The 23,318-nt window shown below is 48.5% G+C and overlaps 1 protein-coding gene across 10 annotated transcripts in view; it reads right to left on the reverse strand.

Moving 5' to 3' along the window:
* Nucleotides 1–1,019: 1,019 nt before the first annotated feature.
* Nucleotides 1,020–23,318, reverse strand: part of LOC128822986 (zinc finger protein 271-like) — a 54,879-nt gene continuing 32,580 nt past the window's right edge. For 6 of the 10 annotated variants that reach the window (XM_054004928.1, XM_054004932.1, XM_054004933.1 and 3 more), the window contains 2 exons: nucleotides 16,808–16,909; nucleotides 12,162–16,446 (listed from right to left, as the gene is read on the reverse strand). In XM_054004928.1, the coding sequence (XP_053860903.1) occupies nucleotides 14,693–16,446; nucleotides 16,808–16,909 (1,856 nt within the window). In that variant the 3' untranslated portion in view covers nucleotides 12,162–14,692. Of the gene's footprint in view, nucleotides 2,157–4,132; nucleotides 4,261–4,432; nucleotides 5,576–6,754; nucleotides 16,447–16,807; nucleotides 16,910–23,318 lie in introns of those variants that run through there. The other 4 variants (XM_054004931.1, XR_008441634.1, XM_054004936.1 and 1 more) reach the window with 4 other exon arrangements.

Raw genomic sequence — 23,318 nt, forward strand, 5'->3', positions numbered from 1 at the left:
CGCCCCTCAGGCAGGGGAGCGCCGGCTAAGGTCAGTGGCGCGCCCCTCAGGCAGGGGAGCGCCGGCTAAGGTCAGTGGCGCGCCCCTCAGGCAGGGGAGCGCCGGCTAAGGTCAGTGGCGCGCCCCTCAGGCAGGGGAGCGCCGGCAAAGGTCCCGGCGTGGCTCTGCCGGGTAGGGGAGCGCAGGCCCACCCTACACCACTGCGCTCCAGCCCAGGGCCCTGACAGTGGCAGAACGAGGGTCCCACCACTGGGTCAGCGGGGTCGTCCCGCTACATAGACTCACCACTGTGCAGCTCTGTCCCTGGGCTACTTCCTACCCGACAGTTTTCCCCGAATCCCTCTGGTCCCGTGAGTGCGTCGGGGTAGTCCGCTGCTGGCAGCTCCGGCTCCCCCTCAGGCTCAGGCTCCTCCAGCTCCTCCGGGTACTCGGCTGCTGGCAGCTCCCGCTCCCCCTCCGACTCCTCCAGTTCCTCTGGGTACTCGGCAGCGGGCAGTCCTGGCAGCCCCAGTCCGTCCTCCAGGTGAGGTCTCCACTGGCCCAGGGCCTCCCCTGGTGTGGCAGCAGGCTCTGACGGGAGCAGCCCACGGTCTGTGTCTGCCTCCCTCCCTGGTGCTGCCCTCACTGAGCTAAGGGCCCCGCCCTTTATACTTCCTGTTCCACCCCTCCCCTTCCGGGGGGTGGAGCGAGCTTGGGCTGGCCCCGCCCACTCAGGCTGAGGGACAGGCACTTTACCCTCAGGTTCGGAGGGAAGCCACCCTGGCTCCCTACAGAGACCCTCTCCCCCAATGCCTTATGGCATTAGTTGTATTGGTTGGGAGGGAGCTCAGTGGCAGGGCATATGCTTTACACATATGCTTTAGTGTGATAATTCTACTGACGAACTGTTCTAAGGTTGTCACTGTTTTCAGGCAGGGCTCCCTGACATTTGTGTACAGATGGGATCTTATCTAGCTGGTTTCAGAGTAGCAGCCGTGTTAGTCTGTATCCGCAAAAAGAATAGGAGTACTTGTGGCACCTTAGAGACTAACAAATTTATTGTAGCATAAGCTTTCGTGGGCTACAGCTCACTTCATCGGATGAATGTAGTGGAAAATAAAGTAGGAAGATGTATATATACACAGGGAACATGAAACAATGTGTGTTACCATACACACTATAAGGAGAGTGAGCAGTTAAGGTGAGCTATTATCAGCAGGAGAGAAAAAGAACTGTTTGTAGTGGTAATGAAAATGGCCCATTTCCAGCACTTGACAAGGAGATATAAGGAACTGTAGGGAGGGGAAGATAAGCATGGGGAAATAGTTTTACTTTGTGTAATGGCCCAACCACTCCCAGTCTTTATTCAAACCTAATTTAATGGTGTCCAATTTACAGATTAATTCCAATTCAGCAGTCTCTCACTGGAGTCTGGTTTTGAAGTTTTTTTGTTGTAATATTGCGACTTTTAGGTCTGTAATCGAGTGACCAGGGAGGTTGAAATGTTCTCCAACTGGTTTTTGAATGTTATAATTCTTGACATCTGATTTGTGTCCATTTATTCTTTTTGCCTAGAGACTGTCCGGTTTGGCCAATGTACATGGCAGAGGGGTATTGCTGGCACATGATGGCATATATCACAGTGGTAGATGTGCAGGTGAACGAGCCTCTGATAGTATGGCTGATGTGATTAGGTCCTGTGATGGTGTCCCCTGAATAGATATGTGGAGAGGGTTGGCAACGGGCTTTGTTGCAAGGACAGGTTCCTGGGTTAGTGTTTTTGTTGTGTGGTTGCTGATGAGTATTTGCTTCAGGTTTGGGGGCTGTCCGTAAGCAAGGACTGGCCTGTTTCCCAAGATCTGTGAGAGTTATGGATCGTCCTTCAGGACAGGTTGTAGATCTTTGATGTTGCGCTGGAGAGGTTTTAGTTGGGGGCTGTAGGTGATGGCTAGTGGCGTTCGGTTACTTTCTTTGTTGGGCCTGTCCTGTAGTAGGTGACTTCTGGGTACTCTTCTGGCTCTGTCAATCTGTTTCTTCACTTCAGCAGGTGGATGTTGTAGTTGTAAGAACGCTTGATCAAGATCTTGTAGGTCTTGTCTGAGGGGTTGGAGCAAATGCGATTCTATCGTAGAGCTTGGCTGTAGACAATGGATCGAGTGGTGTGGTCTGGATGAAAGCTGGAGGCATGTAGGTAAGTATAGCAGTCAGTAGGTTTCCGGTATACGGTGGTGTTTATGTGGCCATTGTTTATTAGTACTGTAGTGTCCAGGAAGTGGCTCTCTAATCAGCTACATGGTCAGTGGACGTTCATTGTCCGATACACGGGATATCAAAAGCCCTGGGACTTTCTTGGGAAAGGTGTTTTATGAATATTTTTAATAGGTTCCCCCCACCCAAATATTGCGATAGAATCTCCAGTAAGTTCATATTGAAAATGGTTATTAATGTGGGGCCTCTAAAGTGAGTGTCAGACTGATGCTACTGTAATATCTGAACCGTGGTAAACAGGGGAGTGGTGTGAGGGTCCCTGGGGACACAGAGGAACTGAAGTCCCTCAGAGTTAGGGGAACTAGGCAATGTGGAGTGACAGGTTTCACCCCCTGCACAGATGGGGATTAGGGAATCAGCATCGACTGGGGGCTGAGGTCGGGGATGGGGCTGCATGGGCAGTAGAACGGGAAGCAGGTTGGGACCGAGGAACCGGGAACATTTCAATCCTTAACAACACAAAACAGAGAAACGCTCCCGAGTCTCTCCCAGGGAATTAACATTTCTGTGCAGAAAGCTAAAGGTTTGAACAGAAAGGAGTGAAACCAAAGGGCCACACGATGGCGCCAGAAGCCTAGGAATGAAAAGCCCCAGGATTTCTGTGTTTGCCTGGGCTCTGGAAAGGGATTTGGTTCTACTCATTGTATTGCTCTTGCCAGTGACATCCCAGGAATGAGCCATGTCGATGACCATGACACCGGGTGTGAGGAGGCTTTAATCTGATTCCAACGGAATAATGATTTTACACCTGAGTTATTAGCGGCAGCTTCCCAAGGGCACTTCCAACTGGTTCCTCCCAGAGATGGGTGATGGGGAACAGGGAATCTCTCCGGCTCCCTCCCACTGTTAGTTCTTCTGTCTTTCTCCCTCCCCCACACTATCACATGCCCCCACTAGTAATGAACTAATGGATATAAACTGACCATGAACAAACTTAACCTTGAAATTAGGTGAAGGTTTCTAACCACTGGAGGAGTGAAGTTCTGGAGGAGCCTCCCAAGGGGAGCAGTGGGGGCAAAAAACCGAACAGGCTTCAAGACTGAGCTTGATAAGATTATGGACGGGGTGGTGTGATGGGACTGCCTGCAACGGCATGTGGCCGATCTGTGAATGCTAGTAGCAAATATCTCCAATGGCTGGAGTTGGGACAATAGGTGGGGAGGGTTCAGAGTTACTGCAGATAATTCTTTCCCAGGTGTCTGCCCACTGTGTCTTTTCCGCATACTCAGGTCTCACTGATGGCAATATTTGGGGTTGGGAAGGAGTTTTCCCCAAGGGTAGATTGGCAGAGACCCTGGGGGGGGGGGGTTCACCTTCCTCTGCAGCATGGGGGATGGGTCACTTGCAGGTTTAAACCAGTGTAAATGGTGGATTCTCTGTAACTTGACAGCTTTAATCCATGATTTCAGGGTGTCAGTAACTCAAGCAGAGGTTGGGGGTCTATTACAGGAGTGGGTGGGTGGGGTCCTTTGGCCTGCAAGGTGCAGGAGATCAGACCAGATGATCACCATGATCCCTTCTGCCCTTAAAGGCTCTGAGTCTAAAACAGAGAGGGAAGTAAAGGAAAATTTTTAAAGAATAAACCAAACATTGTAATACCAGGATGACTCGAAGAGCTCACTGTATAGTTCCACCCCTTTCTTCCGCCACTGGGTGTTGAATGACCTGCTGGGATTTGGGACATTAATTCTCCCATTCCATTGATAAACTGATACAATGTGACTGAAATTAAACCAATTCCCAGCGAAGAAAAGGGGAGATCCCTGTATTGGCCGGGAATTGAACCCAGGTCAACTGCTTGGAAGACACCTATGCGCACCACTATACCACCAATGCATATGGCAAGATTGTTTCTCCCAGGTGCTACGTATGCCAAATGACTTACCCGCACAGCACTCAGGAGCTGGCCGGACAGGCTGGAGGCAGCCTGTGAGCAGAGACAGGTTCCCAGAGTGACGGACAGATGGGGACATGGGCTCGACATCCCAGCCTGAGGTATCACCAACCCCATCTCTGCCCTCAGAGAAAGGAAATGAAAATTGATGACCCCATAAGGGTAAATTTCACCCAAGGAGGCAGGCGGAAGCTCCTTAAAGATAAAGTCTTCGGCTTCCAAACGACCCTGCCTAGTTTATATATAAAATCAATTGCCTCTTAACATAGGATTGTAAAAAATAGAGTGAGGTCATTTAAACATCATTTATTTTGCAGCTTCATTTAATGTGCTCACAATGTAGCATCCTGACACTGATAATTTTGCCCAAGTGACCTGAGGGTTGGATTCATTTTAGTGGGACACGTGGAGGATAATTTAAATTTTTAATTTCCATAGGGTTCTCATTCAATATCCTTCTATGCTGGTGTAATTTATTCCCATTACAGATTTATTACAAGAGCACAAATCAGTAACATAATTGACACAGTACCCCTAGCGAGTCTAGGTTGACATAACTTGAGTTAACATAGGCTTGTAGTGTAGATATGGTCTAAGGTATGTGAAATGTTTGGGAGAGGTAACAGGAGAAGTATGAGGGTAGACCAAGTTTCATTCAGGTGTTTAGCTCCAGCTTTTCTGGAAGTGGCCTTATGTCACCATAGAATATATCATAGAATATCAGGGTTGGAAGGGATCTCAGGAGCTCATCTAGTCAAACCCCCTCCTCAAAGCCCTAAAGGTTCAGGCTCAAAGAGGCACATAAGAACAAAATATCCTGTATTAATTAAAGTTTCTTGACCTCAGGGTGTATAACTCATGTTTTTAGAATTCTTCGGGATGTCAAGCCCTCTTGGGGTTGTAGATGTGTGCTCATTATGTTTTGAAGGACAAAACTATATATGGGTTTAACAAAGCATTAGATCAGTTCCGCAGGCTAGGTGCATCAGGTATTAGCCAAGAGAACCAGGAATACATCCCCATGCTCTGGGTGTCCCTAAACTTCTGACTGCCAGGATGGGTCACTCAGTGATTGCCTGTTGCGTTCATTCCCTCAGAAGCACCTGACACTGGCCGCCGTCAGAAGACAGGATCCTGTACTAGATGGACTATTCGTCTGACCCACTACAGCAGTTCTAAAGTTCAGCAAAAATTACAATCGATTTTTGCCTTTGACAAGGATGTTACATGAGAGGGTATACCGTCTTTACTGAATATTTGCGAATCAAATTCTACACACAAGCAATGACATACGGAAAAAAACAAAGGGCGGGATTGAGAGGCAAAACAGCAGTTGCAAAAGGCAATCGCCATTGATTAAAAACATTTTTTGAGACCAGCCCAGAAATTCAGTCAGGCTGGAAGTCAGCTGATCCAGCAGAATAACCTTCTGCTCTAAAAATAAGAAGAGAAAGTTAGAATTAAAAATTTCAAATTAGAAATCACAGTAAAAAAACCAGAGCAAGTGCAATACCAGAAACACAGATGTCACTGCTAAAACTAGCAATTTCTTACTGCTGCATATTTTCAAGGAGGACTTGTTGGTAAAATAGAAATGAAATAGCACAATGACCTGCATCTGCACAATAACAAAGCTAAATGACGAAGTGATAAAAGTAATTCAGGGAATCCCAGCAGCAGATAAGACAAGTTGGTGAACTGCTGTGAGACTTTATGCAGCCAGATGCACTGCTAAGGGATTCTTTGGTTCTGTAAAGGATTTCACTGAATGAAGTATCAGGGGGTAGCCGAGTTAGTCTGGATCTGTAAAAAGTGACAGAGTCCTGTGGCACCTTATAGACTAACAGACGGATTGGAGCATAAGCTTTTGTGGGTGAATGCCCACTTCATCATCTCACAAAGTGGGTATTCACCCACGAAAGCTTATGCTCCAGTATCACTGAATCAAGTCTCCTACAGCACCCCCATCTCTGCTCCTCCTTCTGCCTCTGTGTCCCAGAGCCGCTGAAGGGACTGTCCCGCACCCAGGGCCTCGCTCCTATTAGCACACGAGAGTGAGCGCCCCTGGGAGCAGGGAAGTGACCAAGCCTCCCTGCCAGAGGGTGGGCAGAGGGGGAAGAAAGGGAAAGAGGAGAGAGAGACCGAAAGGGGATAAGGAGAAATGTGGGGAAAGCAGTGCCCAGCTCTTTTCTCCAGCATCACCCCTGAATAGATTGCACATGAGCTCTGGGTAAATATCCCCCCGTGTCCAGGGTCTCCCAGATCCCCCTGTCTCCCCAGGGAATGCACATAGGGGTCTCCTTCCTGCCAGGCGTGATTACAAGCAGCTGTAGGTGTCACCCTTATGCCAGGATTTGAGACAGACAGCAAAGCTTGGGAACATGCATCTGTATTTACAGCCCAGTGTGACAATCCCTGCCCCAGGAGGGGTTTGTTCTCTACTCCTGCTGGATGGACACAGAATGGGGCAGCAAAAGGCTTCTGTCAGTTTCTGGTCTCCACATTCCTTAACTTAGAAGAGTATGAAATGAAGAAAATGGAGATTGAATTAAAGGGAAATATACAAATAAAAGTTCCAGCCCCTGTTGCTTATTGAAAGAAATGACTCAGTAGCCCAGTTACATGTTTTATTAACACAAACAAATAAATCCAAGAGCACACATCACTAAGGCTAAATGACTATATACCAGTGGTTCCCAAACTGGGGTTCGCAGAAGGTTACAGGGGGTTCGCAAGAAAAAAAATCATTAATGGTGGCCAGAGGACCCCAACATTGGAGGCAGCAGGTGGGACACGGTTGCAGGGCAGACAACCAGAGCCTCAGGGAGAGCAGGGCCGTGCAGTTGGGGCTGGCAGCCCGAGCCATGCCTCCGTCAGAGGGGTAGCCGGCAGCCCGAACCCCAGCGCTCCGGAAGGGCTGGCAGCCCCAAGCCCAAGGGAGAGTGGGGCCGGACAGCTGGGGCCAGCAGCCCGAGCCCCAGAGGTCAGCGGGACCTGCAGCACAAACTCAGTGGAGCTCAGTTGACCGTCCCGGTCAATGGGGTCCAGCAGCAAGAGCCCCAGGGAGAGTGGATCTGGCAGCCCAGGCCCTGGTGCGGGGCCAGTAGCCTGAGCCCTGTGGTGGGCAGGGTGGCAGCTGAGAACCCCAGACCTGAAGGTGGCAGCTTGGACTCCTATCCTTGTCAGACAGGGGAAGCTGGCATGGAGGACTGAGTTAGCAGGAGCAGTGCTGTACGTGGGGGGTGATCCCAGCTAATTTGTCCCTCGCAGGACACCCTCCTAGGGAGAAACCTCGTGGTGGAAGAAAAGCTGTTTGGGAGCCAAACCAGCCGGAAGCACGTTGTAGCCAGTGTAGCAGTGTTAAGTTGCCTCTGTAATTGTCATTCTCTCTGGAGTGCTGTTTTGCTTCAGTGAGACTTGAGTGAATCTTCTCATTTTCTAGTTTGTTGGTTGTATGATTATATAAAATATGGCTTTACATGCATTGGTGATCAAGAATGTCCAAAACCACTGTGTGTGATTTGTGGTGATGTTCTAGCAAACAGCAGCCTCAAACCTTCTCTACTTTGGTGCCATTTAGAAACTAGGCATCCTGCACAACTCGACAAGCCTGTTGATTTTTTCAAGCGAAAATTAGCTGAGAGGAAAAGTGACATTACCAGTTTTATATCCAAAGCAAGTACTGATAATGAAAATGCACTTGAAGCATCATACTGTAGATAAATCTCTGATAATTTTCATATGACTTTACATTGTGCCTCTTCATATAACCTTGTGGTGGGTCTACCCACGTGTGACCTCTGTTTTCATGGGACTTTGTATCAAAGCCTTATTTAGAAACTTTGCATTGCCCTTGGTATAATATTATAGCCCCTAAGGATAGAATAAGATAGAAGAAAAATTTCTTTTTGCTAGCAGTAGAACAAGAGCTCTCCCCCCCCCCACTCTTAATCAATTGCCCTGTTGAATGAATGAGGTGTGGATGAGCAAGGCATGGAAGGCAGCACCTCCAGACAGCCTCAACTGTTGGAGAGGGGCTGGGAGCCAGACCCAAGGACAATAAAACGTGTCAAGTGGGCTCATTAAAGACAAGCAGACATACTGACGGCCTCGGGGGTTAGAAGTAAGCACCTTCTTTTGGAAACACCCTCTTTGCAGCATTGGGACAACACTCAAAAGAAAGCAGCACAAAGGACCAATGGACACAGACACAGAGTTTGAATCTGGTATAGATTTGCATAAGAGGGAAGCTGGTATAAAAGTGAGGTGTCTTGCAGAGGACCCCGGGTCTCGTCTTGTCAACATGGGAGCATCGATCCGGATCGGCAGAAGCCCGGCTCCACCCCTCCCCCATCTAACTCACCTGGCCAGTGAAGTTAAGGGGAGCGCAACTAATTTGTAACAACAAGACGGAGTGTGTTTGTGTGTGTGTGTGAGTGTAAGTGTAATATATTATATGCATATGATACAGTGTTAATGAATACATGTATTACTAATAAATGTGGCATTTTGTCTTATTCCCCCTGAAAAGATCCTGTGCAGTACTTTAAGTACAACAATACCGCGTGAGCTACCGAGTAGCAAAAGCATCAAAAGCCCATACCGTAGCAGAGAGCTTGATTGGTCCATGTATAAAAGACGTAGTTCATTGCATGCTCGGAGAAAAGGCTGCAAAAAGGATTGACATGGTACCTTTGTCCAATAATACATTGTCACGAAGAATTAATGACATGCAAGTAATGTAGAGACCATAATTGTACAGAGAGTGAAAAACAGTCCATATTATGCTAGACAGTTGGATGAATCAAGTGATGAAGCTAATCTAGCTATTTTGCTACTGTTTGTACGTTATGTGAATGAAGGTCTGGTTGAAGAAGACTTGTTTTTCCGAGCATTGGAAGAATGTACAACTGGAGAAAATATTTTCAATCTGACTAATGCATATTTTCAAGAAATGAAATAGATTGGTCTTGTTGCCTAGGCATTTGCACTGATGGGGCCACATCAATGACGGGGAAGTATCCTGGATTTGTAGCTCGAACAAAAAACGTTTCATCAAAAGTCTCTTGGACTCATTACAGCATCCATAGACAAGCCCTCGCAACAAAACGCATGCCTGAGGGCCTGAAGGAAGTGCTGGACAATGCAGTGAAAATGGTGAATTTCATAAAATCACGGTCAACAAATTCCAGAATATTTCACGTACTTTGTGAAGAAATGGGTAGTATACACCATTGTCTGTTGACCCATACTGAAGTTAGATGGCTGTCACGGGGCAAAATCCTGATGCGCTTGTTTGAGCTTAAAACGGAAATCCTACTTTTTTTCAACAGCCACCCTTTCCACCTTGCCAGCTGTATGGAAAATAATGTCTGTCTCCAGAGCCTAGCTTATTTAGCAGATATTTTCTCAAGAATTAATGACATAAATTTCTCTCTTCAAGGTCTCAATATAACAGTTTTCAATGTGCAAGACCGAGCTGAATCCATGATAAAGAAATTGCAGTTCTGGGAAAGTTGTTTGGAAAACAATCAAACAGTGTTTCAGTAATCTTCATGACTTCCTGGCAGAACATAAACTTCAGTTGGATCAGTGCACTAAAACAATATAACTGCACACCTAAAAGGACTTTGCACAACTTTCAGGGATTACTTTCCAGCTATATCAGCGATAATGACTGGATTCGCAACCCTTTTGATGATACCACTTTCTCAACACAGATATTGAACACTGAGGAAAAAGAGAAAATGATTGAGATCTCCCGTGATTACAAACTGAAAAGGAGTTTCAGAAATCTGTCATTGATCAACTTTTGGCTGAGTTTAAGAAACGAGTACCCCCTTCTGGCAGAAAAAGCTGCTGCAGTTTTGTTACCATTTTCAACAACATACTTATGCGAGAAAGCCTTTTCCTCGTATGCACATCTGAAAACGAAATACAGAAAGAGACTTGATGCCAAACCAGACCTGAAACTTTATCTTTCTCCAAAGGTTCCAGACTTCAAAGAGCTATGCAGAGCAAAGCAAGCACATCCATCACACTGAGGAAATTTAAATTTAAAACCCTGGAAATATTCATTTTTAGGAGGGAGTTCATGAGATTTCACAATTTAGAGAAAGGGGTTGGCGGGCTGTTAAAGTTTGGGAACCACTGCTATAGACACCACTCAGCTAAGGGTTAAACAATACAATGATAAAGTTCAGGTCAAATCAGTAACTCAATGAGTTAATGATATTGCAGTGGAATCAAGTCATCAATTTAGACAAACCATCAGATTAGTACAGCAGAAAATCAACCCTTATAAACCCTAAAAGAGCAACCGAAAAAGGCAGGTGCATATTTAGTGATGCTGAAACCCCAATCAGAGCCTTTTACCCAGGCAATGCAACCCAGATTTAGCCAGCTGAATATATCAACATCAAAACCAAATTATTGCTTACATTTAGCCTACAACCTCAAAGCCAATTACAGTTTTCTCCTTAGATGTCACTATTGTGTAGCTAACACTTCTCCTCGCCCTCTTGACCCAGAACACATACAAACCTTAGAGAGACATTAGTAAAAGAAGTTCAAACAGCTCTTGCTGAACAATACATATCTGACAGCTCAATGCCTTGCAATGCTTCCATAGGTGAGGAGCATGCATTCAGTCATTTCATAGGGCAGAGTTTTAAAGCTATTAAGCTTTGGGGAACTATTCTTCCTAGCATCTTTCCTTTGTAGATTTCAGAGGTGTTCACACACACACACACACACACACAGCCGCACTATTACACCCCAATGTAACAGAAAGGCTGGGAGGTCTCCAAGTTCATAAAAAGAAACAGACACAGAATAGAAAAAGGAATAAAGCATTTCTAAGATAAGGGGTTGGATCTCTGCTCCTCTCGGTCTTTGGATTCACCTGGAGTAGGAACTGTAGCTGCAGTTTAGGAACCAGGTAATGGCATAGATGGTCCAGCACTTTGGACTCGCAGGGTTTTGTTGACATTGTACTTCATTCCCCAGAGGGATCAGTCCCAGGATCCTGGCAGTCAGTCTGTCTGAAGCTATGTCTACACTGGCAGAGTTACAGTGCTGGGAGTTCAGTGCCACTCACAGAGCGGTGAAGGGACATCGCTATTGTGTGTTCACACTGTCAGCTGCCTGTGCAATAGCATGTTCACACTTGCGGCACTTGCAGCGGTGTTCACCCCACCGTGCATCGCTTCCTCTTCTGCTGCTAAGAGTTGTGAGAAGGCAGAGGGGGTCACGGGACATCCTGAGTCCTGTCCCAATGGCCCATGAGGCATTGCTTCACATCCCAGCAATCCCTGCACCTCCATCAGCATTTGGCGCCATCTTTCAATGGTTGGTGTACTGTGCATTCTGCCTCTTCGTACTACAGGAATGGATCCCACACTGTTGACGAATATGCTACATGTCATGAGTGGCAGTGGAGTTATTCCTTAAACTACAAAGGCAGAGGAGTTCAACATTGATCTTGCCACACGTAGTAGCTACGACAGGAGATTGCTCGTGGCATTCACGGAGGTGCTGACCACAGTGGAACGCTGCTTTTGGGCTCGGGAAACAAGCACTGAGTGCTGGGATCACATTGTCATGCACATCTGCTGCAGAGCTTTCAGATGAGGAAAGCCACAATCATCCATCTAGCCCAGAGTGCTGCCTGAGAGCGACCAGTGCCAGAGGCGTCAGAGGTAACGAACAGAACAGGCTTGTTGACCTGCAAGGTGAGGGTCTTTCACCCTTACCTTTAACTTTATTGTTGTCGATTCCTCCTTATGCTATCTTACTACCCCTTCCCCGAGGTCTCAGGACAAATCAGGTGTGAACCACTCCTTTGATACAGACGTGTCCCAATCCAGCTGAATTGAGGCAGACTTTGGGCCAATGTCAGTTTGGAAAAGGCCTGCTTAACCCAGCAGCTTTCTCAAAGTATCTGTTGCTGTGAACCGCATGTAGTGTGGATGTGTGAATCCCAAAGATAACAAACATGAAAGAAACACAAGGCCAGTTTTGGGGAGGTTTCCAGAGCCAGGCCTGAGGGTTAAACAGCTGTGCTCAAAAGGAAAAGGGGCCTCAGCACCTATAAAAATAACTGGTTGCAAAAACAAAACAAAAATTACATTAAAAAAACAACCCCCTAAAAACCAACCCAGAAAAGCTACCATCACACATCCATCACCATTTTAGATTTGGACATCTCCTGCCTGATGTGACATCTTTGCTTTGCAAACAAGAGACCTGGAGAACTCTGTGGCTGTTACCCTCTAACTGGATAAAAGTTTCCAAATCTTGTCTCAAGTAATTTTCCTCTTAACAGAAGATTTAAAATTTATCAAAATAAATTCAATTTGAAATAGAAATAATTACAGTCTATACTGCATCTCTATTCTCCTACATGCTATTTCTCTCACATATCACCCTACTCTAATTCCTCTGGAGTGAGGTTTTAATTTCAGGATTAGCCTCCACTTCCTATATAGTAGGAGGGGGCAGGGAGAGAACTGGAAGAAAACCTGAATTATATTGTAACACTGAAAGTTATCACATCATCAGCCTCTTCCGTGACACTAAATAACTTCATGTTTAATTTCATTGTCGCTGGTAACAACTCATTTAACGATTACAAAATATAAACCGATAGGGCAGTTTTCTCTTAATTCCCATTTCCACCCAGTGAGCTTTGTGTGAAGTCACGTTCTACAATAACCTAGGAGCCTTCCATTTCTGTGAGTTCATTTCTCCCTGGGTCTTCTCCCAGAAGTGTGGGTGAAAGGGGGTCTCGCGCTACATGGGAAGGCTGCATCATGAGAAAAACCACCTGTGCTCTATTTTCACACTTTCTAATCTTTCAAAATAGCAGAAGGAGGAGAACTGATACAAATGCATTAGACTTAATAGCAAATCTAAGAGACCAAACAACAGACTATGAACTCAGCATTCACGTATCCTGCAGTCTGAACTTGGAATCTGATACATTCCCTCATTGGCTACCATCATTTGCCCAGCATCAAAGTGCTTCTTGTCCAACAAGGCAGCCATATTCGGACCCAGAGGCATAGAATGTCTCTGAAGGAATCAGCTGTTTTTCTCTGTGATTAATGAAACTTTGGATCCAAATGGTAAAAGACAGTTGTGCCCAATTTTATCATGGCATCCTTCAGGTGTGTGACCAATGCCACTAAACAAGGGAGCAGGATACTAAAAATAGTTTACCTGGGCCACAGGTCACCATAGCTTCCATTTCTGGGGTGAAAATCAACCACCAGTAGCTGCAATTTCTACCTTAGTTCTGGTCAAATCTTTAACCTTACTTGGAGTAATTTTAGACTTTCCTGGCGTAGAATACTTCACCAACCACATAACATATCAGTAGCGATAGTGAGGTATAACGCCCCAAATATGCCCTTTTATTTCTTTAATCTGGTGACACAGATTTAAATTAGGGACTAAATTCAGGTGCTGTTTAGAATACCCGTAAGACACCAAATGTCAGGTGTCTATTAAAAATAGGTATCTTTCTGCAGCTATATCACATTCAACATGGATTTCATTTTCTACACATCTGCAGCATCTCCCAGGGGTGAGCTGAAGAGAAATGTCCCTTCCATTTTCCCCATCTCTACCTAGATAGGGATTGCCTTTCCCACATAATAGGCAACATGCAGCTGATTAGGAAGGAGATATCTTCAGGAGCGACCTCCTGCAGAGCCCGTGCCACAATTGCTTTGGGAGACCAATGCATGAGTATTTTGCTTAGTTCCAAGTCATTTACTAGGGAATCCTCTTGCCAGTCCTTTAGATAAACTATTGACCTAACCAACTGAACAACAGGGGGATTGGGATGGTGATGGGGAATAAGGGAATCCCTCTGACTTACCCGATCTTCTTCTGTTGTTACAGAGGGTGAAATAACATTTTTTCCTATCCCTGCCCTGTTCCTGCTCTTTGTTATAGTTCAATATATTTTAAGTGAGGAAAATGGTAGTAAAAATATCTGCTCTGCAGCACAACCTGAAGCAACATCCGAGCAACTGGGAATGAAACAATTTGTTCCCAAAGGGGGAACTTGAAGACTAACAATTGCTTTGAAATGGGGGAACAGTATAACCGTGATGCTCAAGGTTTGTTTAGGTCAGGTCAAGGGGGAACCTAATGCCAACCACTGCACCTGGGCTGCATCTGCGCTACAACTAGAATTGTCTTTTTACATCAAGATCACTAACTTGAGCAGCCAACGGCATTTACAGTCCTAGTGGATGTAAGGCACAGGTAGTTTTTGCTTCAGCTTGTTGGGATCAAACCTCTCTCCCCCACCTGGAGCTCAGGAACGTTCCTGGCTGGAGGGACACACACTCCTACAACTCAAAAGGAAATGAGTTGATAGAAAAGATCACAGACTGATCCCAAAGAAGGTGAGCAGCAAAAGGCAGAACCAGGCAACTCATCTGGTGGAGCTGAGAAACCATGGTGAATATGGTGCAAAAATCATTATGTGGGAATTAGCATATGTGATTTTTTTTAAAAAAAAATCTTTGGCCAGCCCTAGTGAAGGGATTTATTACAGTTCTTGCCCATGTGGATTCTCTGATGTGTGATAAGGTGTGAGCTCCGACTGAAGCTTTTCCTGCACTCAGAGCATGTGTAGGGCTTCTCTCCTGTGTGGATTCTCTGATGTCTGATAAGGTGTGAGCTCCAATTGAAGCTTTTCCCGCACTCAGAGCATGTGTACGGTGTCTTTCCTGTGTGGATTCTCTGATGTGTGATTAGGTTTGAGCTCCGACGGAAGCTTTTCCCACACTCGGAGCATGTGTAGGGCGTGTCCCCTGTGTGGATTCTCTGATGTCTGATAAGGTGTGAGCTCCGAATGAAGCTTTTCCTGCACTCAGAGCATGTGTAGGGCTTCTCTCCTGTGTGGATTCTCTGATGTCTGATAAGGTGTGAGCTCCGACTGAAGCTTTTCCCACACTCAGAGCATGTGTAGGGCCTCTCTCCTGTGTGGATTCTCCTATGTCTTCTCAGGGCAGAGCTGTAATGGAAGCTTTTCCCGCACTCAGAGCATCCATATGGTTTCTCACCTGTGTGGATTCTCCTATGTGCGCTCAGGGCACAGCTCTGACTGAAGCTTTTCCCATACTCTGAGCACGTGTAGGGCGTCTCTCCTGTGTGGATTCTCTGATGTCTGATAAGGTATGAGCTCCGCCTGAAGCTTTTCCCGCACTCAGAGCACGTGTAGGGTGTCTCTCCTGTGTGGATTCTCTGATGTGTGATAAGGTATGAGCTCCGACTGAAGCTTTTCCTGCACTCAGCGCATGTGTAGGGCTTCTCTCCTGTGTGGATTCTCTGATGTCTGATCAGGTGTGAGCTCCGCTTGAAGCTTTTCCCGCACTCAAAGCATGTGTACGGTGTCTCTCCTGTGTGGATTCTCTGATGTGTGATTAGGTTTGAGCTCCGACTGAAGCTTTTCCCGCACTCGGAGCATGTGTAGGGCGTGTCCCCTGTGTGGATTCTCTGATGTCTGATAAGGTGTGAGCTCTGACTGAAGCTTTTCCCGCACTCAGCGCATGGGTAGGGCGTCTCTCCTGCGTGGATTCTCCTATGTCTTCTCAGGGCAGAGCTGTGATTGAAGCTTTTCCCGCACTCAGAGCATCCATACGGTTTCTCACCTGTGTGGATTCTCCTATGTGAGATAAGGTGTGAGCTCCAACTGAAGCTTTTCCCGCACTCAGAGCATGTGTAGGGCGTCTCTCCTGTGTGGATTCTCTGATGTCTCATAAGGTGTGAGCTCTGACTGAAGCTTTTCCTACACTCAGAGCACGTGTAGGGCCTCTCGCCTGTGTGGATTCTCTGATGTCTGATAAGGTGTGAGCTCCGACTGAGGCGTTTCCCGCACTCAGAGCATATGTGGGGCGCTTCTCCTGTGTGGATTCGCTGATGTGAGGTGAGGGTTGAACTATCAATGAAGCGTTTCCCACACTCAGAGCATCCATAAGCTTTCTCACCCGTGTAGATTGTTTGATGTGTGATAAGGGCAGCGTTCCCATTGAAGCTTTTCCCGCACTCATGGCATGTGTAGCGTGTCTCTTCCAAGTTGATTCTGTCGCGGGTTATAAGGTTTGAGTGGCTACTGAAGTTTTCCTCTAGCCTCTCCTGAGTCTCACAGGCTTTTGCTTTTTCTTGGAGTGCACAACTCCCGAAAACATTCCCTTTGGATCTTCCTGATAATGTTCCATGTGGTTCTACTTGCTCAGCATCTTCCTGCTGGGGTTTCTCCTCATTCTCACTCACCATCCCATCACCTGAATGGGAGACAGATAATCCAGACACAGGTCACTCCCTGTACCAGAAAGAAAGGAAATCTCAGAGAGAGAGAGGAATGAAAAAAGGGATGAAAAACCAAAAATATGTGTGGGAGAGAGGAAGGGATCAGTTTTGGTCCACATCTCACCAGAACACTCAGGGAAAAGTGAGATTGGGGAGGGATCTGCTGCCAGTTGTCAGTCAGAATAGGAGGGAAGCCATGAGTGACATCTGCCATAATGATTCCACATCTGCAGGGAACAATCCTAAACTTGGAGAGCTCACAGGGTCTTTGTAGGGCATCCCAAATGTTTCCTGCATTCCCAAACAGTTGTTGAGTTGGTTTAACCAATTTCTCACCTCTGGGGAGCTCTACTTTCTCAGAGCCCTGGAGGTCCAGGATCCACAGCTCTTCCCCTTGTTCCAGCTGTGAGATCACATCAGGTTTGGAAACTGGAAACCCTACTCCAGGCAAAGAAAACAAGGGAGGTCAGTGGAATTTATGGGATATTTGGCACAAAGAATATTCCATGGTTTTAACCCAGCTCATTTTTAAGCAGTAACATCCCAAAGCCATCTTCCTTGGCTCAAAGAGGCAGGAGAGTTATTATTATAATAAATCATATGCATTACCTTAGTACCTCAGGACCAACTAAAGCGGGTCCCCATCGTGCTAGGCAAATTACAAACCCAGAATAGTAGATGGCCCATGCCCTGAAGAATTTACAATCTAAATAGACAAGACGGTCACAGAATGGGGGAAGGGGTAGAACCCACTGTTAGAATAGAGATATTCAGGCCTGCCTGTAAAGCCTATACTTTAAGAACTTAGGTGTAAGTTAATTAGGGTACTGGGATATAATTGGTTAGAAAATTATGTTACAATAAGTTAGAATTGGTTAGTTAAATTTCAGTACAATGACTGGTTAATGTATAATTGAGAATATTATTATATAAACAGGGTCAAACAGGAGGGGGAAGGGAAATTGGAATCATGTTTGCTAAGGGGGGAAAGGGAATGGGGACACACACAAGACTCTGCGGCATCAGAGCTGGGAAGGGAACACTGGGGAACAGACTCTATCGCGTATAGAGATAAGCCCGACTGGTGGGAAGGGCTTCAGAATATTCCTGCTTGGAACCTAACCCAAACAAACATCGCATTCTCTGCGCTTCGGACTTCTGTTCTTTTGCTGCTTGCTGTCTGTGTGACAAGAACCAGGTAAGTGGGAGGGTGAAGGGAAAGCCCGCTAATAAAACTGACATGACCTGATAACCAAAGGTAACCCTTTAAGGAAGGTTTTAATACACTTTGGAACTGATGGGGGATTCCCATGAGGATTGATGAGGGCGTGATGGTAAATACACATTTAGATCCTTTTCTTGTTTTATATCTTTTCCCCAGAAAGTGCACTGGCACACTGTCATGGATCCATAGGATAAAACGGTTACTCACCTTTGTAACTGTTGTTCTTCGAGATGTGTTGCTCATATCCATTCCAATTAGGTGTGCGTGCACAATCAGAGAAATTTTCTATCTTAGCAACACCCGGTGGGTTGGCTGTGGAGCCCCCTGGAGTGGCGCCTTCATGGCACTGGATATATACCCCAGCCGACCCAGCGCCCCCTCAGTTCCTTCTTGCCGGCTACTCCGACAGTGGGGAAGGGGGGCGGGTTTGGAATGGATATGAGCAACACATCTCGAAGAACAACAGTTACAAAGGTGAGTAACCGTTTTTTCTTCTTCGAGTGCTTGCTCATATCGATTACAATTAGTTGACTACCAAGCCTTACCTATGCGGTGGGGTTGGAGTGAGACATCGCTGTGTGCAAAACCGCTGATCCGAATGCAGAATTGTCTCTGGACTGCTGTACCAACGCATAGTGAGCGGTGAAGGTGTGGACCGATGACCAAACCGCAGCTCTACAAATGTCCTGGATTGGGACTCGAGACAGGAAGGCAGTTGAGGAGGCTTGAGCCCTTGTGGAGTGTGCGGTGAGGCGCAGCGTCGGGGCACCGGCCAGGTCGTAGCAAGCACGAATGCAGGACGTGATCCAAGAGGAGTGACGTTGTGAGGAGACTGGTAAGCCTTTCATCTGGTCGGCAACTGCAACGAAGAGTTGTGTGGTCTTCCTAAATGGCTTCGTATGCTCAATATAGAAAGCCAGGGCCCTGCGTATGTTCAAGGAATGCATACCCTGGTCTTGACTGGTGGCGTGCGGCTTAGGATGGAAGACCGGGAGAAATATATCCTGGTTCACATGAAAAGGTGAAACTACCTTGGGAAGAAAGGTAGGGTTGGGGCGAAGCTGCACCTTGTCTTTATGGAAAACTGTGTATGGCGGCTCAGACGTGAGTGCCCTGATTTCAGAAACACGCCTTGCTGAAGTGATGGCTACAAGGAAGGCTGTCTTCCAAGATAGGTACAGGAGTGAGCAGGTAGCCAATGGCTCGAACGGGGGCCCTGTGAGCTTGGAGAGAACCAGGTTAAGATCCCACGCCGGAACGGGTTGGCGTTGCTGTGGGTACAGCCGGTCTAAGCCCTTGAGGAACCTGATGACCATTGGGTTAGAGAAGACCGAGGAAGTGAGTTCTCCTGGGTGGAACGCCGATATAGCGGCCAGGTGAACCCTGATTGAAGATATCGCCAAGCCCTGCTGTTTCGGGGATAGGAGATATTCAAGAATAAAAGGAATATACGCCTCCAAGAGGGGCATGGCCCGCTGCTCACACCAACAGGAGAACCATTTCCTCTTGGCTAAGTAAGCGGTCCGTTTAGAGGGCTTTCTACTTCCTAGCAGAATCTGTTGCACGGGATGTGAGCATTGTAGCTCTGTCCGATTCAGCCATGGAGCATCCACGCTGTAAGGTGGAGCGATTGCAGGTCGGGGTGACAGAGTCGGCTGTGGTTCTGAGAGATCAAAGTCTGGGCACAAGGGAAGTGTGATCAGAGTTTGAACCGATAGCTCCAGAAGCGTGGTGTACCAGTGCCGTCTTAGCCAAGCTGGAGCAACTAGAATCATATGTGACTCGTCTCTGTGTAGCTTGAGCAGTACCCTGTGGACCAATGGGAATGGAGGGAAAGCGTAGAAGAGCTCGTCTTTCCACGTTAGAAGCAAAGCGTTCGACAGGGAGCCCGGAGATCGCCCTTGTAGGGAGCAGAACATGTGTCATTTCCTGTTGGCTCGTGATGCGAACAGGTCGACCTGGGGAAATCCCCACCTCTGGAAGATGGAATGGATGATATCTGGGCGAATGGACCACTCGTGCGTCTGGAAGGATCTGCTGACACAGTCTGCTAGAGTGTTCTGGACTCCAGGGAGGAACGATGCCATGAGATGTATCGAGTGGGCAATGCAGAACTCCCACAGGCGAATGGCCTCTTGGCATAGGAGAGACGACTGGGCTCCTCCTTGCTTGTTGATGTAGAACATGGCCGTGGTGTTGTCTATGAGGACTGACACGCAACGGCCATATAGGAGACCGAGAAATGCCTGACAGGCTAGGCGCACCACCATCAGCTCTCAAACGTTGATGTACACAGCTAGTTGGGATGCGGTCCACAGGCCCTGGGTATGATGCTCCCCGAGGTGAGCGCCCCAACCTAGAGATGAAGCATCCGTGACCAGGTGCAGGGAGGGTTGTGGGGCGTGAAACGGCACTCCTGCGCAAACCGCCTTGTGATCCAGCCACCAGGTGAGAGAGGTCAAGACCAAGTTCGGAATCGTGACAACCATATTCAGGTTGTGTCGCTAAGGGCGGTACACTGACGATATCCAGGCCTGAAGTTGGTGAAGCCGAAGTCTGGCATGCCTGGTTACGTAAGTACAAGAGGCCATGTGTCCCAACAGGCCGAGGCATGTCCTTATTGTGGTAATTGGGAAGACCTGGAGCTCTCGGATGATGCTTGTGATGGTGTGAAACCGAGTGTCTGGCAGAAGAGCTCGGGCAAGTCTGGAGTCTAAGACTGCCCCAATAAACTCTATTCTCTGGGTTGGCTCCAAAGTGGACTTTTCTTTGTTGAGTAGAATGCCTAACTCGTGAAATGTTTGCAGTATTATCTGGATGTGAGCTTGAACTTGCTCCCTGGTGCGGCCACGCACCAGCCAGTCATCTAGATACGGGAACACCTGTATCCTTTGTCGACGAAGGTATGCTGCCACGACAGTCATACATTTGGTGAACACTCTCGGAGCCGCGGACAGGCCGAAGGGAAGGATGTCAAATTGGTAGTGCACATTGTTTACTACAAATCGAAGGAAGCTCCTGTGCGGGGGGTAGATTGCTATATGAAAATATGCTTCCTTCATGTTGAGGGCGGCGAACCAGTCTCCAGGATCCAGGGAAGGGATAATGGTCCCCAAGGAGACCATGCGGAACTTCAACTTTACTATGAATTTGTTGAGTCCCCGTAAGTCTAAAATGGGACGCAGACCCCCTTTTGCTTTGGGGATCAGGAAGTAGCGGGAGTAGAACCCCCTGCCCCTTAACTCTGGGGGAACCTCCTCTATGGCCCCCATGGAGAGGAGGCCAAAAACCTCCTGTGTAAGGAGATGCTGGTGAGAAGGGTCCCTGAAGAGGGACAGGGAGGGGGAGTGGGAGGGGGGAAATGAAGAAAATTGGAGAGCGTATCCCCTCTCCACCGTGCGAAGGACCCAACGGTCCAAGGTTATAAGGGACCAAGCACGGTGGAAACGAGAGAGGGGATCTCGAAAGGAGGGAAATGGATCCTGGGAAGTGGCTGGCGCGCCGTCCTCGGGCGCACCTTCAAAAGTTTTGTCTAGGACCGGAAGGTGGCCTAGGAGGGCCCTGGTTCTGACCGGGTTGAGGGCCGGTCGACCTCCATCTACCACCTCGTCCCCGCCTTCTGGCAAAGTCCTGTCTCGGACGAGGCGGGGGAGGGTAGAACCTTAGTGGCTGGGGCCTAAAGGGCCTGTGCTGGGGCCCTGGGACATGCATCCCCAGAGAGCGCATGATGGTTCTCGAGTCCTTGAGGCTCTGCAATCGAGAGTCCATCTTGTCCAAGAACAATCCCTGGCCCTCGAACGGTAGATCCTGCAGGGTCTGCTGCAGTTCTGGCGGTAAGTCTGAAACCTGGAGACAGGAGACACGTCGCATGGCTATGCCTGATGCTAGTGTCCTGGCGGTCGAGTGTGCTATGTCCAGGGAGGCTTGTAAGGAGGTCCTAGCCACCTTCTTACCTTCCTCCACTAAGGCACCGAACTCCTCTCTTGAGTCCTGGGGAACCAACTCTTTGAATTTACCCATGGAGTTCCATGAGTTGTAACTGTAGCGGCTCAAGAGCGCCTGTTGGTTCGTGGCTCTGAGCTGCAGACCCCCCGCCGAGTACACTTTACGCCTGAACAATTCAAAGTGTTTAGCGTCCTTCGATTTGGGCGTTGCCGCCTGCTGGCCATGACGCTCCCTTGCTTTCACCGAGGACACAACTAGTGAACACGGTGGAGGGTGCGTGTATAAGTATTCATGGTCTTTGGAGGGAACGAAGTACTTTCTCTCTACCCCTCTGGGTGGAATAGAGGCAGGGGTTTGCCATATGGTATTGGCATTAGCCTGAATCGTACAAATCAGGGGTAACGCCACCCGGGATGGGGCATCAGCTGACAGGATGCTCACCACCGGATCCTGCACCTCTACTATCTCCTCCGCCTGGAGGTCCATGTTACATGCCACCCTACGTAATAGGTCTTGGTGGGCACGAAGATCTATTGGGGGCGGGCCTGAGGCTCTTGTGCCTGCCACCGCCTCATCCGGGGAAGATGAGGAGGATGCCTCCGGGGGCAAGGGATCCAAATGAGGGTCTGGTTCTAAGTGTCCCTGATGCGGAGGATCTCCTGCCCCGAGGTCTGGGGCCTGAGGTGGTGTAGGCACGGGAGCCTCCATGTCCCCTGAGGGAGGACGGGAGATGGTGGCCTCCGGGACTCTGGGCTCGGATTGTGCTGAGCGAGAGGCCGATGGTGGAGCCCCTTGCGCCTGATGATACGCCCATGGGGACCAGAAAGACCAATGCAAAGGGTCCTGCGCAGGGTCCTCTGTCCCCTCAGGCCAGTGACCCAAGTCAGCGGCCGCCTGACCCTGAGCAGGGTATGCTGATCTGGAAGCCCCGTCGGATGAGTGAGACGCTGATCTCGAGGGCCAGGGCGGTGCTGAATGCGGCTGCATCGGCTCGGTCCGGTACGGTGCCAACCGGTGCCAGTCCATAGGCGAGCGGTCCCTGCGTGGTGCCGGTGAGTGGTACCGTGATTGAGAGCAGTGCCGCTGGCCATGTCGGTGCCGAGATCCGGATCTGGACTGAGACGAAGAAGATCGCCTGTAGACGTGGTGCCGGGAGCGGCCCCTTGAACTGGAGCGGTCCTCGTACCGGTGCCGAGAACTACGCCTAGACTCCAATCGGTACCGATGGTCCTGACGGTGCCGAGACGTAGATCGGTGCCGTGAAGAAGACCTAGGCCATGAGTACGACCGGTGCCGGGGTGAAGGTCGGAGCCAGGACTGCGAGTGGCGTCGGGACCTGCTCCGAGACCTGAAGCAGTGCCGCGACTCCATGCTCTGAGATGGCGGGCGTACCAGGGCAGGCCTGTCCCTGGATTGCGCGGTCCAAAGAGCAGGCGGTGCCGCGGGCTGAGAGGGCACCGGCTTCGTGAGGGCGATGAAGTCTTTCGCCATCACAAAGGTCTCCGGAGTAGACGGGAGACAGGGCTCCACAACCGAACGAGGTGGTGAGCCAGTCCGCACCGGACTCAACGGCCCTACATCCGGGGCCGGAGTCAAGGGTGTTGATGATATCTGCACCTTCTGGCACTCTAGAGCCACGTCTGCCTCTACCACAGGTGCTGGGGGAGCCGGTGCCTC

Source organism: Malaclemys terrapin, chromosome 15 (genome assembly GCF_027887155.1).
Source record: "Malaclemys terrapin pileata isolate rMalTer1 chromosome 15, rMalTer1.hap1, whole genome shotgun sequence".
In the NCBI taxonomy this organism is placed as follows: domain Eukaryota; kingdom Metazoa; phylum Chordata; order Testudines; family Emydidae; genus Malaclemys; species Malaclemys terrapin.